This window comes from Talpa europaea (genome assembly GCF_964194135.1).
Source record: "Talpa europaea genome assembly, chromosome: 1".
NCBI lineage: Eukaryota > Metazoa > Chordata > Mammalia > Eulipotyphla > Talpidae > Talpa > Talpa europaea.
Window position 1 is genome coordinate 101,888,202 of NC_140073.1, and position 19,353 is coordinate 101,907,554.

Consider the following 19,353-nt stretch of genomic DNA (forward strand, 5'->3'; position numbering starts at 1 on the left):
TGCACTTTACATTTATTATTTAACAAACAGGAAAACATCTAGTGAAAAAAGTAAACATACAATCCTGGGAAAGGAATAAGTTTACTTTGTAAAAACATCCTATGGTTATAGCTCCCAGTTGCAGACAAATAGTTTTTATATACAATCCACCCCCCCAATCTTTATAATATTCTCTTTGCAAGACTATTCAAATATTATGTGAAACATTACAGAATATATTCTGTAAATAAATGCTCATTGCTAGTCTCAATGGAGTTTGTGTTAGGCCAGTTCTGTTCTACTCACTCCTGTGTATTGTTTATCTCTTTATTATGTTGTTAAGATTTATCAGAACATGTTCAAAGATGATTAATAGGAGACATATTTCTTCCAAAAGTTTTCCCTTTTGATATCTAAAAAATGAAGTACCCATGGTAGAATTTTCTTTTTAATTCTGAAGGCAGGTTTGGAGGGGTTAGAAAGATGATCCTATTCACTCTAACAACCTATCTGTAGATGGTATGAGCTGAATTGTGTTCTCCTAAAATTCTTATGGAGAAACCCTAACACTAAGTACCTCAGAATATGACTTTATTTGAAGACAGGTATTTAAAGAGCCAACAAAGGTTGAATAATGCCTCATGAGTAACTCCCAATCAAATGTAGGTGGCATCCTTATAAGAAGAGAAAATGTTTATATATAGAGAGACCCCAAGCTGCACATGTGCAATGAAAATAGCATGTGACAACATAGCAAGAAGGTGAATGTTTACAAGGTAAGAAGGGAGGCCTTAGAGAAAACCAAACTTGCTGGCACTTTGATTTTGGATTCCCAGCTTACAAAACTTGAAAAAAATATCTGTTATTTAACTCACCCAGTATGTGGATTTTTGGTTTAGGATCCCTAGCAAACTAATATTCTGAATAAATGCTTATCATTTAGTCCTATGTATGCTTGGAATTGTAAGAGCAAACTCTCATAAGTCTTTCCCTTTTTAATGGCAATCCTATCCTTTTGACTGTTCATACTGAAACAACAAACAAATATGGTTCTTGATGACTGTCATTCTTACATACCTAGATTTCTCAGCAAATACAATAACTTTCTTTATATAATTTGGACACTTTTTACTATTTTTTCTCACCTCCGTAATATCTTATCTAGATTCTTACAATTGTCTTCTAACTGGTGTCCCTGATTTTATACCTGCTTTTCCACAGATTTATGCATGAAACAGCCAGAATTATTCTCTTAAAACTTAAGTTAGATAAAGTCACTCCACTTAGTCCCCACTGGTGACTTCCCCTCACCTTCAAGTTGGGCAGTTTGTTCCCAGATGTCTTTCTTATCTCTTTTTCTTCACCCCTCTGCTCCAGCCACACTGATCTCCTTGCCCATCCTTACATTAATTTGTTTCTCTTTGCTCTCTCTCTTCCCTTCTCTTTCTCTCTTCCTCCCTTCTCTCTCTTTCTCTCTCTCTCCGCCCCTCCGTCCCACCTAACATACAAATTACTTGTTTTAAAGCAGAATTCATTGAGGTATCATTTACAATCAAATAGACCTCCTTTAAGTGTGCCCTTAATCTTCAATCTCCAAATGCCTGACAATGACATGTGATTTCTGTCTCTAAACTTTTGTTTTTTTCCAGAATTTAATATAAATGGAACCATAGACAATGTACCTTTTGTGTCTGCTTCTGTCATTTACCGTAACACTTTTGAGATTTATTCTTTTTATTTCATACATCAATGTATTTTTTATTGTTGAATACTATTCCACTGTGTGGATATACAACAATTTGCCCATCCAATCACAACTTGATGGAAATTTGGGTTATTTTCTTATTTATATTGCTTCACATGCAGATCTTTATTTGGAAAATGTTTTCATTTTCTTCTTGGGTAAATAACTAAAAACAGAATTGTAGGGTTGTATAGATTCTAGTGTATGTTTTAACTTTATCAGCAACTGCTAATGTGACTGGATCATTTACATTCCTACCAGCAATGGATAAAAGTTTTCATTGCTCTGGTTCCTCAACAGCCCATAGTGTTTTGCTGATGTATAGTGGTGTCACTACCAATAAGTCTAATTTATTTTCTGTTTCCCTCACAGGGTAAATAAGGGTGAAAATTTCATGAAGGAAGGGGATTTAGTTTGTTTTTATCACTGCTTTCCTAATGTTCAGATCAGCTCTTGGTACAGAATAGATGTTCAGTGAATATATGTAGCATAAACGTTGAGTGAGTCTCACCTCTGTTTTGAGCTGAAAACAAGCTGAGGCTCTAGGTTTATAGCTTGCCCAAGCAAGTGTGAGTGGTGGGGCTAAAACCCAAGATATCACTTAGTTGAACACTTAGTTAGCACTATACTACATTAAAGGTCACTGGTTTTCCCAAAGTAATTTCTATGATTAATATTTAGAGTATAGTAAAGTTTGGGTGGCTAGTTTGTTTAGGTCTGTTAGATATTACCATCAAGCAGTTTTGATTTTCTAACAGAAAATTAAAAATAGATATAACAAAAATATAAGTATTAAAATATTATACTTATAAGGTAAAATGAATTCTTATTTTAGAATTTATTAGAACATAAAAGTTCTTATTTTCATTATAACAATTCCTCACTAATAGGTATATGGCAGAGGGGACATGGTTCAAGATGAGTTTTGCTACATTACATTGAAGCTCTACTTTCTCTTAAAATTTTTAAGAAGTTTGACAATAAATTGATATAAAGGTTGAGATAGGATTCTATAACATTATCCTAATTAGACCTTAGATCAGCCCTAAAGAGCAGACTTAAAAGACAGTGTCTTTACTTTAAAAAATACATAGAAGTAGGCCTCCCTGGTGGTGCAGTGGGTTGAATACAGCACTATGAGGCTGTCCGCAGTCTCTGCAGCGTGGGTTCGATTCCTGGCCGGCCAGGGAGAGTCCCACATGGCACGGCAGACCTCTCCTGTTGCACCCGCTTCTCCCCTCAGCAGTGTATTTCGATCATCAGCCTGTTTTGCTCCCTGCTCTGTCTCTGGTGAATCCTCTCCCCGTCCCATGCCTCTGGCCTGTACCTCAGCTCTTGTATAAAAATAAATAAATCTTTTAAAAAAATACATAGAAGTAAAAGATATAAGGAATAAGGGGTCTAGTACTTTGGGAACAGAAGAAAAGATTTTGAGAATGAACAGCTTGTTTTTCTGTATATTTTGAAGTGTTCAATAGGCAGAGTGTACGTGCATTATTTTGTGATTTTTTTTTAAGGATACATTTTATGATGGGAACTTCAAATCCTATAACAGGCCATAGAATGAGATAATTAGAGGCAGGTAGTGCATTTCAAATTAGTTCTTAAAGTAACCAAATTTATTTTCTATTTCAGAAAAATGTCAATCTACAAAACTCAAATTAAAATTAAGCAAAATATTTAAATATGATAAGAGCTCTGTAATTCTTTTTATATATTTGCCTACTCACTTGGTTGATCCTTATAATAGCCATTGATCTTTTTATTGTACTAGCATTGGTAGTATGAAAATGAATATGACGTAGTCCTATTCTCAAGCAGCTCATTAATTATCAAGCAGGGTCTTGAGGTGTGCTTTTTACATAGTAGATGCACATAGCATATGTGTTGAATCAACTGATGAAGAGGAAACTAGAAATAATGCATAGTTGAATAATCATAACATGGCATAATAAGTATTATACTTAGGTAACGGCCCAGGAGAAGCAGCCGCTAGCTATTCTAGGGAGCTAGGAAACATTCATAGCTGAAATAATCTTATCATCCCTGTTGGCTACTTGAGTCTATTATATATGGTACATCACTATTTTTCTCTTTTTATTGTATTTGTAAATTCTGCGTGTGCACATCATAATGAGAGTTGAAAGTACTTTAGGTAGATAGAATAGACTTGAGTACCAATAAGCAGTGAGCCTCAAAGCTTATCAATTTTGTCTAGTATAAGACCATTGGGGATAATGACAAAGTTCTGGAAGAATTGTGTTACAGTCTATTAGATGGCACTCATAGGAACTGGAGCAAGGAGCAATAACCAAGGTGTGGGATGTTTAAACCCTGACATAATGGTCATTGGAAGAAAGTGAATAAATTAAAAAAGAAAGAAAAATAAAAAAATTGGCAAGACTTCATTCAGGTAGTAATTAAGGAATGCTTTCTAGTTTCTAGGAACTATAACAAAAATTGCATGCATGATTTCATTTAAAGCTCGCAACAAACTGTTAAACAAGTATTAACCTCAGCTCAGCAGATGAACAGTCTGAGATTCCAGTTTGCCCAATATCACATAACCAGTAAATGATAAATAAGCATCAAATTCAGATCTGTTTGGATTTAAAAACCTTAAACTTTCTCCTATGATATATTTAAATTAAAATAATAATAAAGGATTATTATTATAACTCCTTAAAGGTGGGAACCCTCGGATACTTCTGTGTATTCCCCCATAGTACTTAGCATAATATATAATAATTCTAAACCATTAGATCAATGAACAACTTGCTCTGTGTCAGATACTTTGGTGTAAAAGTGTCAACATAAATGGCTCCCCACCCAACATAAATACACCCCATATTATATCCCATGGAGCATATTATCCATGGGAAGAGTTAAACAATAAATCATTTTTTTAAAGTTTTAATTAGGTAAGGTTGATTTACATCATAGTATATGTCATAGGGGGATAGGTTTACACCTATACAATTGTGTGTTATTTCACCATTCCCACCACTAAAGTCCCAGTAATCTTCCATTACTTGGCATAAGTGCTGCCGCTTAAAGGATAGGGTGACATGAGTGTGGGAAATACTTCCAAAGTTATGTATTTAGAGGTCAAGAAAAAGATACTGCTATTTGAATGAAGATGAAATGTAGATAAGAAAAAGTTTAAGAATTTAATGGTGAGAGTATTTTGTGTTTTTAATGCTAGCTAGAAGGGGTCAGTTTTTCAAAGTTATTTTGCATACTTTTGAAAAGCTGTTACTTGATAATGTGATACATAAGTTCTAGACAGTTATGTACTTGGGGAATATCTTTTTTTTTTAAAAGATTTATTTCTGACTGGGTACAGTCAGAAGCACAGGAGGGTGAGAGAATTCACTAGAGCCAGAGCGGAGAGCAGAACAGGCAGACTGACAAAGTACACTGCTGAGGGAGCAGCGGGCGGCAGGAGAGGTCTGCGCGCCATGTGGGACCCTCACCCAGCGGCCGGGGATTGAACCAGCACTGCAGAGGCTGCGGGCAGCTTCGCAACCCAGCGCTCAACCGCTGCGCCACCGGGGAGGCCCTGGGGAATATCTTTTAAAAATAAAATTCAAAATAATGGAAATATATACATTGTTAATGAATTTAGCTTTGTATTATTTATTTACCTTAATAAAAACAAATGGTTAGCAATAAAAGAATGAGTAAGTAAACTATGTTGCCTCTATTAAGAATGATGACTATGAAAAATACTTATATTTTTATGCTGATGTTATGCAAATATACATAAAAAGAACTACTGAAATGAAATATACCAAAATTTATGGTAACTGTTAGAAAGTCTATGAAGGAATTTTTTATTTTATACATATCACATAGTAGGATTTTATTGTTTTTGTAATTCAAAATACTTTCTGAAATAGAAAAAGAATAGGCATACATAGCATGCTTGGTTTCTACAGATAAATCATGACTCTGATTTAATACTTGATATTAATACCTAATTTGCCATAAAGTACTCTGGGGGCTAATTTAGTCAGTAAAGAGACTTCAAAAAATGAATCACAAGCCATTACTGTTCAGTGCACACAGGAAGGTACTAATAATAACTACAAAGGCAAAAAAAGAGCATCTGTAACCCAGGACTAAAATTAGCAATAATGTCGAAAGGAGTTCTAGTAAATTATATTTTCCAGAAGACAGCCACTGGCTCTTCTCATGTGAGGGAGACTGATCACCTCCATTAGCCTTGAAACAAAAGCAAAGACTTCTGGATAGGGCATTTAATTATAATGTTTATCTAATCACTCTGTAGCCATTTATATAAACAAGATGGCTTAGAGCACATGCTTTTCTTTGGGCAGTAAAAAGTAGTAGAGGATGTGTTCAGTGAAGTATATATTAAGCCAAACAATTCAAAACAGTAAGTCAAAATTATTGGCATTTTATACTGGTGTTTTTAAAAATGTAAAGAAATGTATACGTTGTGTGTATGTTGATTTTGGATTGTTGGACTTTCTGTTCTATAAGCTGGGGTTAATAACAATTGTAATAACAATGATACTTAATACCTAATTAATATTTACTTATGGGGCCTCCCTGGTGGCGCAAGCGGCTGAGGCGCAGCACTGTGGAGCTGTCTGCGACCAGTGCAGAGTGAGTTAGATCCCTGGCCAGCCAAGGAGCAACCCACATGGCACAGCAGCCCTCTCCAGACTCCCCCCTGTAACCCTCAGCAGTGTATTTTGGTCGATCCACCTGTTCTGTTCCCCACTCTGTCTCTGGTGAATCCTCTCCCCCCAGCCACGTCACTGGCCTGTACCCCAGCTCTTAAAAAAAAAATTTACGTAGGCCCAATCTTGTTCTAGGTGCTTTCACCTGTATTAGCTCATTTTAACCTCATAATAACTCCATGAGGTTGATTACTATCACAATCCTCACTTTAAGCAAGTTGAAATACAGAGACATTAAGTAACTTGTCCAAGGAACTCATTTGTTCAGATTTATTTATTTATTTATTTATTTATTTATTTATTTATTTATTTATAAAAATTTATTGTTCAAGCACTGGGTACAGTCAGAAGCGCAGGAGGGTGAGAGAATTCACCAGAGCCAGGGCAAAGAACAGAACAGGCAGACTGACGAAGTACACTGCTTAGGGGAGCAGCGGGTGTCAGGAGAGGTCTGTGCGCCATGTGGGACCCTCGCCAGTGGCCGGGGATCGAACAAGCACTGCAGAGGCTGCGGCCCAGTGCTCAATCGCTGCGCCACCAGGAGAGGCCCCATTTGTTCAGATTTAAAGGAGTATGGGAACTCTGGCTGGACATACTTCAAGAAAGACATTAAATACAAACATGAAAACAAGAAGAAATAAAAAATCTGAATAGATAACTAAGACGCATTATATTAATAATTTAAAATCTTCCCATGAGGAAAAACTCACACCCAGATAGCTTTACTGGTGTATTCTACCATTTTAAAAATGGTAGAATTATGTCCCACTAATGGTTCTCACAAGACTCCTCAGAGATTTGAGTACTTTGTTTTAATATCATTTCCGTAGAACTTGAACTCCTATTGTTCTATATACTTAGATCTGAAATTTTCAGTTAATATGAAATTTATGTGAGGGCTCAGTAACCAACATTAACCATAAAAACCACAGCAACAATGAAATAAAAAGTCTTCAAAGGCTTCCTTGTGTTCTCATTTGACCACTCAGAATACTGACATATCCCCTCGAGTCTCAGTCTGCACAGTTTGGGCCTTGCCCATCTAACAGTCTCAGCCCCCATCTTTGTCCTCACCCCCTTTTCTGCTTCTGCTGCCTTAACGTTCCTATGCATATCTCCTCCCTGACTCAGTCCTTCCCACCCTGTTCTCTGTGGCCTACCACCCCACCACCCTGCCCACACCATTTCTTACTAAAATTTGGTCACCTTTTTAAAAAAATATTTATTTATTTATTTATTTTTACACAACATTGGATACAGTCAGAAGCGTGGGAGGGTGAGAATTCACCAGAGCCAGAGCAGGGAACAGAACAGGCAGACCAACGAAATACACTGCTGAGGGGAGCAGCGGGCAGCAGGAGAGGTCTGTGTGCCATGTGGGACCCAGCGCCGGTGGCTGGGGATCAAACTGGCGCTGCAGAGGCTGTGGGCAGCTTCGCAGCCCAGCGCTCAACCGCTGTGCCACCAGGGGAGGCCCTAAAATTTGTTCATCTTTTTGATTTTAGCTTAAGCCTCATTTTCAAGTTTTCATTGATCACTGGACTGAAGGTGTGGCTCCTCTTTTAGTTATCTCCTTAGCAGCCTAGACTTCTTTATAATACACTTCACAAGTACATTTATATAGCTTTATGATTGACTGCTTAATATTTCTCTCCTGCATTTAAAGATAGGTCCTAGGATCACATATCTTATTTAGTCCTACGCTTAGTATGGTGTCTTGCATGACACTCATTATCTCTTTATTGAGTAAATTAAAAATAGTATATAATGCCTTTGTGACTAAGCTGTCAATAGGTCCTTTCTTTTTCTGTGTTGCCACATGTATAGAACAAAGCATACTATAACCTGGACTCCCCAAAGGCATCCTTGAAGGTTAATTGATCTTAAGGAGCAGGGTGAACAGTGGGGACAGTGATTCCTATAGATTGAATTGTGTCCCCTTGAAATTTATTTGTTGAAGCCTTAACTCCTTTATGACTGTGTTTGGGGAGAGTCTTCAGGAGGTAATCAGGGAAATGAGTCACAAGGGTAGGGCCCACATCTGATTAAAACTGTACCTTTATAAGAAGAAGCAATGCCAATTGAGGGCTCGGTGAGAAGGCAGTGAGCTGCAAGCCAGAAAGAGAATGTTCGCCAGAACCCAACTGTGCTGGTACCCTGATCTTGGTCTAGCCTCCAGATGTGTGAAAATACTAATTTCTATTGTGTAAGCCACCTGTCTATGGTATTTTGTTGTGGCAGTCTGAGTAGACTATCACTATACAATGATAAAGAAAAGGAGGTAAAGCAAATACGCAATTGTGTTATCTAGGTGGTCATAAGCACCAACTTAGGGTTGCCGATGTTTGATTTGATGACATTTTTAGCAAAATTTATGAAACGCAGCTCACAGCTGTTTGTTCTGAGGATGTAAAGAGGAAGATATATCCATCAGCCCCTACCCCCCCACCCCGTTAGTTAAGGATGGCAGCAGTAAAAGCAGCAAACCAGAGATACAAAGTACTGCCCTAGGCAAGGAATGAAGAGTTGCATCTGAAAGTGACCCCCTAAGATCTGGGTGACTAATCATTGCAGCAGAGGTTGGAAAAAAGGTAGGACTGGCAGGATTTGAAATGGCACAAAAACTGTCTGCTACAAAGACCACCACAAAGCTATCACATTTTAAATATCCACATGTGAATAATTTTTGTAAAGTGGTTTTTAAGTATTCATCCTGTAATTTGGTATTACTACAGTGCTTATTCTATATAAAAAAGAAATGAGGCAGTTTTTATAAATTGAAGTAGAAAAATATTTGACTGTAAGTAAATGCTGACTTGAACATTATTTTAGTGATGCTTACAAATAGAATCTTCAAATATCGTTTTTCAAGATGCCGAAATGATGATTGTTTAAGCTTTGTGAGTCTATGCAGGACAGATACATGAAGTTAATGACCAAATAATGCAAGTTTAACATGTTTCTTTGTCACAGAAGCAGCAAACTTTGAACTATAGTAAAAATGACATTGAGAAATAGCCTGTTTTAGAAGATGCTAGAGACAGATACTGATAAAGATTATTGTTTTTGAATGTTAGTTGATGACATGATAAATTTCCTTATTCTGTTGAAAATAATCCAGATAGTTTGAGTGTATGATTCTAATCAAGAAGGGCATGATATGTGTAAGAGAAATATTGGAATGGTTTCCCCATAATTGCAATCTTTTGAATATTCAAGAGAAAGGGAAGAAAACAAAACTAACTACAGGAAATAGGCTTTCAGGCAATTTGTACACACTGAAATTAGAAAGTAAATTTAGAACTGCCACAAGGAGAACCAATTATTTTTTTCTGATACATTTTATTGTTATCAAAATCTACACACATCCTGAAAAATGCAAATAGTATAGAGAGACTATAATTAAAGCACCAGCTAACTTGAAGGCAACACTTTTAAGTTTCCTTATTTTTTGTGTAACTACATATATCTAAATATGTTTATATTACTGTTTCTTTGTTTACCATTATTAAATATGATTAATTTTTATTTGCTAAATATGATTAATTTATATTTGCTCAAATGGAGCTGATTTAGTTCACCTTTTACTCCCACCCCCAAATTTACTTTTCAACCCTGCCTTTCCTTTCAAGATAATTATAAAACCCTAAGTTCCACCATTTCCTATAACTTCTGAAACCATAAAATGAACAAATAACCTCAAATTGCATATTTAAACATCCACTTCTTACCCCATGGGCCATAGACAGTTCTCTTCCCACTGTTCAAGAACATGAATAACTCTCATCGGTCCTCTGTTCCTTCTTTTATCTCCCCACCCCTGAGCCTGATACACTGGTAACATATTTTTTATTCCATAACTGTAGCTAATCATTGATCAATTTGCCTAAAAATTGATTCTAAACACTCTTCTAAACTTAAAATGTTTTTAAAAACCTTTATGTGATTCTTGTCATGTGCTTATTGTCCACCAAAGAGCCAAGCATTGTGCAAGGGCAATGTGCCTTCTCTAGGGTAGGTAGATACTTCCAGAATGGCATAAGGAGCTCTACAGACCTCTCGGGGGAAACATACTGCAGATAAAATTCATTTTCAAAGGCAATAATGGAGAGTCTCTGGAAAGTGTCTTAAGTGCATATAGCAAATGAAGAAACACTTATTTAAAGAAAACTTAATAAGGTTTGCTAAGAACAGAGATTCTGTGTCAACTGAGTCATGATCCACCTCCTCCAAACCCCATCCCTGCTCAGCATGACAGAAGCTTCAGTCTAGGAAAATATAGACAATAACATAGGTTGCTCTCTCTCCTCCTAGTACCCAGAGGACAGCAACAGCATGGTCCCAAGAAGGGCAGGCTGCCAGCATTTACCTTCCCTGTTCTTTCCTTGCCATGTGTTGCAAAAGCTGAATTCTGAATAGTCGTCTAAGAGATTGGTGCTCTTTTCCTTCACCCAACACTCTGTGCCACCTGCATTGGATGGAGGCTTTACTTCAGGCATGGACTGCTGAAAATACCTAGGCCTCACTGAAGAAAAGCCTGATGGCTGTCCTGGCTCAGCTCCCTGATGGATACAAGCAGAGAGAAACACATCATTGTGCCCATCTTCAGCACTGAAGTAAAAAATCAGAGATTTTGCACAGAGGGATCTCTAAAACTCTAAGGAAATGGTTTTATTTGAAATAGAGAATTTAGAAGTTCAAAGCTAAAGGTACTCAAAAATAATGAAAGTTTTGGTAGATAGCAATAAAGAAGAGGTAGATTACTTTATAAGGGTGAGAAGTTTAAGAGTAGACCAGCTAAGTAAATCAGAGAGAATCAAGGAAAGGAACAGCTAAGAAGAGCTCTCCTGGGATCAAGAAAACCTCTTATTTGAACTTCAAAAACTTACTGTAGAGAAGTTGGAAATCAGTTGGATCAGACCACTAGAGCAATTTATGCTCCAGGTCATTGTCAAAAACGATAGCGCAATCAGCCAGCATTTGGACCTGAATACCTGGACTTACGTGGTATAAACTACAGCATTTACTAGGAAAACAACCCAAAAATATATAGTATAGAACAAAAGATGAATAATGTTCTTGACATCATAGCCAAATGAATTCTTTTCAACATTTCATGAGTCGCTCAAAATCATTCCATATTTTAGTTTTATCTTTCTTTCTTTTTGGAACATGCTTTTCTTGGAAAATCTTTTATTTTTCCTGGACTTGCTGACTATATTTCTTTCTCTTTTGCCTTCTGTACTTGGATGTCTTCAAGCTTTCCCAGTGTTTAATAATTCTATTGTTTACTCCTTATTAAAATCTTAAGTGTATAGTACATTGCAGGAAATGTTTTCAGCAGATTGTTTTCTTAATTTCCTTTTCAGATTTTTCACTTCCAATGTATAAAAACTCAATTGATTTTGTGTCCTAGAGCTTTGTTGAATTCATATATTACTTCTACAATTTGTGTGGGGGGGAGGGGACACTTACAGTTTTATGCAAAATAGTCATGTTATCTAATAACAGGAAAATTTACTTCTTCCATTCTTTGCTTCTTCCAATTCTTCCAAAATTGCTTTCCAATTTTGATTCTTTTATTTTTTTTCTTGCAAAATTCCTCAGATTAGGACTTCCAATGCTATGTTGACTAAGAGTGGTGAGAGTGGGCAACTTTGTATTTTTTCCTGATCTTAAAGCTTTTGGTTTAAGCTTTTAATTACAAGTTAATTACAAGTTTGTCAATTACAAGTTAATTACAAGTTTGTCATGTATGGTTTTATTGTGTTGAAATATGGTCCTCATTTCCCTGGTTTGATGAGTGTTTTTATCATGAGAAGGTGTTAAATTTCTCACATGACTTTTCTGCATCTATTGAAATGATCATGTGATTTTTATTCTGTGCTATATTAATGTGGTTTATCACACTATTTGCATGTTAAATCATACTTGAATTCCAAGTATAAATCCCACCTGGCATGGTGTATGATCCACTTAATATTGAATTTGGTTAGCTAGTACTTTGATAATTTTTGCATGTATTCATCAGAAATATTGATTTATAGTTTTTCTTTTTTTAGTGAAAAAGACAAAACACAAATTATCAATAAATTATAAACTTCCTGATCACACAGGAGAAGTAGTTTCCTTTCCCTTTAGTGTATTTTTCTGGCATGAGTATCAGGGTAATTCTGGCTTCATAAAATGAATTTGGAAGTACTCTTTTCCCCTTCAGATTTATGGAAGAAACGTGAGAAGGATTGATGTTGATTCTTGTCAGAAGAGCCATTTGATCTTGGCCTTTTCTTTGTTGAGACGTTTACAATTACTGATTCAACTCTTTATTAGTTATATAGGTAGTTCAGTTCTTTTAAGACTCATAACTCAGTAGATTGCATTTCTCTGGCTATCCAATTTGTTGGCATATAGCTGTTCATAGTAATCTCATAAGCCTTTAAATTTATATGGCATTAATTGTAAAGTTTCTTCTTTCATATCAAATTTTATTTGAGTTTTCTTTTTTACTAGTCAGTTAAAATTTGTCCATTTGTTTTCATCTTTTAAAAAAACCAACTATTACATTTTTCCCATTGTTTTTCTATTTTGTATTCCATTTACCTCTGCTCTAATCTTTATTATTTTCTTTCTCTTTCTTTTACCAACTTTGGGCTCAGTTTGTTGTTCTTTTCCTAGCTCGTTGAGGTTTAATTTGGTTGTTTATTTGATATTTTTTCTCTGTTTTAATGTAGGCATTTTTAAAAAAGATTTATTTTTATTTATACAAGAACTGGGGTATAGGCCAGAGGTATGGGAGGGTGAGTGAATTCACCAGAGACAGAGCAGGGAGCAGAACAGGCAGACAACCAAAACACACTTCTGAGGAGAGCAGCAGCAGAGACAGGAGAGGTCTACCATGCCATGTGGGTATCTCCCTGGCTGGCTGGGAATCAAATCCGAGCTGCAGAGTTTGCAGACACTTTCTCAGGGCTGCACTCAATCTGCTGCACCACTGGGGAGGCTGTAATGTAGGCATTTATTATAATAAGCGTCCCTCTCAGTACTGCTTTTGCTCTGCTCCATAAGTTTTTGAATGTTGTATTTTCATCTCAAGATATTTCTTAATTTCCCCTTCGACTTCTTTGATCCACTGGTTATTCAATCATTGGTTAACTACTACATAATTGTAAATTTTTCAGTTTTTCTTCTGTTACAGATTCTTGTTTTCACTCCATTATGTTCAGAAAATATACTTAGTTTGATTTCACTTTTAAATCTGTTAAGACTTGTTTTGTGACCTAACATAGAAAATGCTCTATGTATACCTGAGAAAACTGTATTCTATGCCTGCTGGTGGAATGACCTATATATGTCTGTTAGTTCAACTTTGTCTGTAGTTTTGTTCAAGTGCTCTGTTATCTTATTTATCTTTATTTTCTGTCTGGATATTCTAGCCATTATTTAAATTGAGGTATTTAAATCTATTTTAATGTGATTGTCTTTCCTTCTAATTCTGTCAAGGGTTCCTTCATATATTTGGCTGCTCTGCTCTGTTAAGTGCATCTATGTTTATGATTTTTATATCTTTCTGGTGAATTGATATTTTTCTCACTATTTAATATCTTTCTTAGACTCTTTTTTGATCATTTTTGACTAAATGTATTTTTTCTGATATGAGTCTCTTTAGGCTAATATGCTAAATACAATTTAACATTTTTTTTCCTACTCCATCTTTCACCCTATGTGTCTCCTTAAGTCTAAAGAGCCTTATAGGCAGTATGAAGTGGATGTTATGAGGTTTCTTTTTTAGTCCATTCAGCAAATCTATGTCTTTTGACTGGGTAATTTAATACACTTACACTTAAAGTAATTGCTGATAGGGAAAGACTTTGCTGTTGTCATTTTGTTAGTTAATTGTATTCTGTGTTGTAGCCTTTTTGTCCCCCTTTTCCTCTTTTTCTGCATTCCTTTGTATTTCTTTGACTTTTTTTTGTAGTGACCTGCTTTGATTCCTTTCTCATTTTCTTTTGTGCATATGTTAGAGAGGAACATATGTATGTGGTCGCCATGCTGCTTACATAAAACATAACAGTCTCTTTAAGATGATAACAACTTTAATTGCATACAATAATCTATATTAAATCTCTTCCCCTGACATGCTTTATATTATTGATGTCTTTAAATAACATTATACTGTGTATCCAGTAACATTTTATGGTAATAGTTATTTTTTATACTTTTGGTTTTTTAACTACATACCAGAATTAAAAATGATATATGTGATCACATTGTAGTGTGTAGAGATGTCAAATTATTGTGTTGTATGCCTGCAACTTATATAATGTTTAAGCAATGTTATCTCAGATTTTAAAAAGTGATTTATACACCACCATTCCTATATTTTGTATTTGTGTATATATTTACTTTTACCAGCAATCTTTATACTGTACTCTCCCCTTCCCAGCAGTTTCATTTTGTGCTATTTCAGTTATTGGCTATCAACTCTGGTCCAAAAAATATGTTCAGTAAGAAAGGTAGTATACTACATTAACATAACTTTTATTATAGTATATTGTTTTAGTTATTGTATTCTATTAGTAGTTAATATTAATTTCTTACTGAGCCTAATTTATTAAACTTTCACAGGCATGTATGTATAGGGAAAATCATATACACATAGTGTTTGATACTATCTGTGATTTCAGGCATTTGCTCAGGGAGAGGGAGCTTCTTATAGTTTAATGGATAAGGGGAGACTGCTATATAGTTTCTTTCAATAATAGACACTGAATAACTTTGAAGAATGAAATGGTGGTCATAAAGGAAAACGAGCTAAGTTTGTTATGTAGAAGATAGAAGAAACTCTTGCTTAAGCAGAGAGATTTACCAAGTAGAAAGCTGTAAATGATTTTCCTGTAGAATGCATTAGAAATGGTAGTTAGGTTTTACAGTTTTATTAATATTATTCAATAACAGGTCAATTTACTTTCAAGTTATATGATATTTATTAGTTAACCCATCTATAAAATACTGTGTTAAGAAAATGCTTTCTGGAGGGCAAATGGCAGTTTATAATTTTTTTTTTAAACAAGCTATTTGTAAATTGAAGTTTACTTCTAAGGTCTTTTATCTTCTCATTGGTTTATAAAGTTATACAGAACATGAGTCCAGAAATTGTTTTCTATCACAAAATAATAATAACACAATGCCCAACTCTTATTTATTCTTTGTTCTCCTATTCCAACTTGGAATTAATTAATCATGGTTCCTTATATGTAGTAGGTACTCAATAGCCTTTGCATATTAATTTATATTAGAATATCACTCATCACAGAGTAATATATCCTGAGAAACCTCGGGTTCTTACTTCAATCTAGCTGTAATTTTGAATTACATACAAAGTTAAAAATGATCTTTGGAATATAAATTAAACAACTAGTGCTAATTGATTTGGTTGCACAATTTTAAAAAAAATATGCAAATTATAATAATAGATTTTTCTACTTGGCTTATCATTGAGGGGCAAGAAAAGATCCCAATTTGAGAGGTCCCTAAAGTCCTGTGTCTAATCAACCATTTAAATAATTTCCTCTATTTGGGAATGATTTCTCAATCCAGGAAACTGTAGAATGCTCTAGTGTCTTGGTAATATATCTATCTGCCCTGGAATTGTTTGAGGTTACCTAATTATTATCTGTTAGATGGAGAAAGGCTATGACTTTGGAAGAAGTATCTATTACACATTTGTTTTCAATATGCTGACAAAAAGATATGCTTCACAAGAGACACTGCTTTGCCCTTTTAGATGTAATTGTGTGGAACCACATAATCCTAGCAATGATACCTTGAAGGAATGGAAGGAGTCCAACATTTCTGCAGCTGACATAATTTGGGAAAATCTAACTGTGTCGGTAAGTGAAACCTTGAGAAATATACCATATCTTGAATCTTATACTGCACAGAATTTTCGTCACATTTTGAATGAATTACTGCCACTAACATAAATTGTTTGAAAAGTGATAATTTTATCTTAATTTTAATTATATTCATTTTATTTAATTTATTCATATATTCATCAGTAAACTGAGGTTTTCTTTCATTATTAGTTTTCCTATTAGTTAAGAGGCCTGAACTGCTCTAAAAGCACACATACAGAGAATAATATGACTGCATTAACTAAAAGTACATTAAATAGGCATGGTGACCTGAGAGAAACCATATGACAAACTGTTGGCCTTCTGTGTGAAGAACCCAGAATGCTTTTTACTTTAGTTATTAATACTGCTCCAGCTGTGCAGAATATGCTGGGGATAATGGGGAGAGGACATGTTTGCTAATATTTTATTGTAAATCCTAAAGTCTTAGAAAGGACAAAAGTCACTTTTCTTAACAAAATCTGGCACCTCCCTCAGAAAGAACTTCCTTACTTCCATTTTCTTATTTCCTGCTCAATAATGAGGATGGTAACAGATTTTTCACCTGTGAATGTTAACTCCTATACTTTTTAAGAAATTTTTTGGCTTTTCTCTGCTTTGTGGTTTCTCTCTTTTTTTTCGTATTGTATTTCTCAGTTCTTCATAATCTATTGTATCTCTATCTGTATTTGCATCCTTCTGTTCATCCAAACCTCATTGGAAAAATTGAAGATTTCTACTTTTAATAGATATTAAAATCTGAATATTCTGTTTTTTTCTATTTTTCCCCAGTTACAAATCTTATAAATAGAGTTTCTGCCACTTTACCTATTATATAAGTTCACATCCTATTATAGTCATTAGCACAAACTGTATAATTCTAGTTCATTTTACAAAACCATTATTTTAGTAAATACACGAGTTAATGGAACATTGTCAAATATAAAACTTCTAAACATGATTATTATAAAAGTACTTGATCTGTTGCCCATTTTCTCAGTTTTCTCCATTGAATGTTTTCTTTCGGAATGAAATCAATCTGTTTAAAATTCTATGTTGGCCTATATTTTACAATTTTTTTTTCTTGTGCTAGTTATATTCTCTAGAGTAAGTTTTCATTTATTCTTGTTTTCTTTTATAGTTGGGTAATTCCTTTCAGAGAGCCACTTAAATTGGCCTACAAATGAAATGGTGGGCTAAACATGAAAGAATGATGCAATAAAGAATGCTACATGTACAAGTGATCACGGTTTATCTATTACATAGTATCCCTTGCATTTGTACTCCCTTTTTTTAAAACTATAGGGGCTAAGATGTCTGAGGAAATCATTGCTTATGTCCCTCACTTTGTTGTCTCTGTCAAAGCAGAAACCCAAATAATCACATCTCTAAATGATTTAATATGATCCTGCTTATGTATGTTTTTTTTTATTCTTTGAATATTTTATTCTCTAAATAATTTAATGCTAAATAATAATATTCATTCTTTCAGTATTAACAAGTCCTGAATATCTTTTCTTACAGACTCACAGCACAATTGATCTGGCTAGGAGAAAGTTAATTTTAGATATTAGAAATTTTAGGGTCAAGCAGAGTATAGTGAAAAATATTTTGCAATCAAAGCAAGTCTAGTACTGTGGCTTTTTTTTTTTTTTAAGTTCTGCACTAGGTGTTAACATTCTGGCAGAAATTTTCACATTATTTTCCATTACTTAAAAGGAGTTTTTGCAATGGATAATTGCTAATCTTGACCAGAAATAGCCTTTATCACCAAAGGGAATGCTATCTAATGAAAAAATATTGTAATTTTTAAGTCACTGAAGACCATTAAAATTTTTTTTTGTCTTAATTGTAATGCTGGATTGTTTTTCTCAGCATAATCATTAGTATCACCGAAAGCATTTTATTAATAAAGCACCGTGCTAATGACTATTATAACTAGTTCTTTAAAAATAGTGGTATAACATTTACTTTATGTATTATTCATTTGACAATTTTTAAATTGAATGGTTTCATTTCTCATGAATTGTAATGTATACCTTGCAAACTCCGTGGATCAAAGAATGTTAACTTTCATTGATTCTCCCAAACTGCTATATATATAGTAAGTGATCAATAAATATTTAAAGATTGTTTTGAGAAATAATCCCATATCACAAATTTACTATTTAATGTAAGTGTTTTGTTTTGACTTATTTTCTTACAAAATTTATATGTATTTACACTGTACAACATGTTTTGATAAATGCACATGTTTTATAATGCTTACTACAATCAAACTTACTACCATGCCCACCACCTCACAGTTACCTTTTTTTTTTCTGAGAACAGTTGAGATTTACTTAATAAATTTCAGCTAAATAATACACTATTATTAGCTATATTTACCATGTTTTGTTAGATCTTCAAAATTTATTCACCCTATATAACTGAAACTCAGTACCCTATGACCAAAAGTTTCCTATTTCCCACACTCCTCAGCCCCTACTAACAATCCTTCTGCTCTCTGCTTCTATGAGTTTGATTTCTTTTAGATTCCACATATAAGTGAAATCATGCAAAACTTGTTTTTCTGTGTCTGGCTTATTTCACTTAGCATAATGTCCTCCAGATTCATCCACATTCTCACAGAAGACTGAATATCCTTCTTTTTAAAATGTGAATAATATTCCATTGTATAGTTATATCCCATTTTTTTTGTATTCATTTATCCACGAACAGACACTTAGGTTATTTCCATATCTTGGCTACTGTAAATAATGTGAAATGCAAGGCTTTCATGGCAAGCTGGAATACTTGGGTATGTATACCTACCTAAGTATTCTAGCTTGCCAAAAAAAAAAAAATTACACACACAATTAGCAGTATCTCAAAATCAGCCTCTATAAGGAACTCTTAGGCAAGATTAAAATATTCACAAGCAATTAACTAGCAATTGATGAAGAATTGTCTCAGTGCCAGGATTATATATTTAGCTTGTACATATATAAGGGGCAGGACACTAATGCCAACTTTAATTTCTTAT

At 34.4% G+C, this 19,353-nt stretch overlaps 1 protein-coding gene across 8 annotated transcripts in view; it reads left to right on the forward strand.

The window, feature by feature from the left end:
- Positions 1-19,353, forward strand: part of SLC4A10 (solute carrier family 4 member 10) — a gene marked incomplete at both ends in the record, with an annotated part of 269,813 nt that overhangs the window by 208,022 nt on the left and 42,438 nt on the right. For all 8 annotated transcript variants that reach the window (XM_084240237.1, XM_084240240.1, XM_084240238.1 and 5 more), the window contains one exon: positions 16,220-16,325. In XM_084240237.1, coding sequence (XP_084096363.1) covers positions 16,220-16,325 — 106 coding nt within the window. The remainder of the gene's footprint in view (positions 1-16,219; positions 16,326-19,353) is intronic.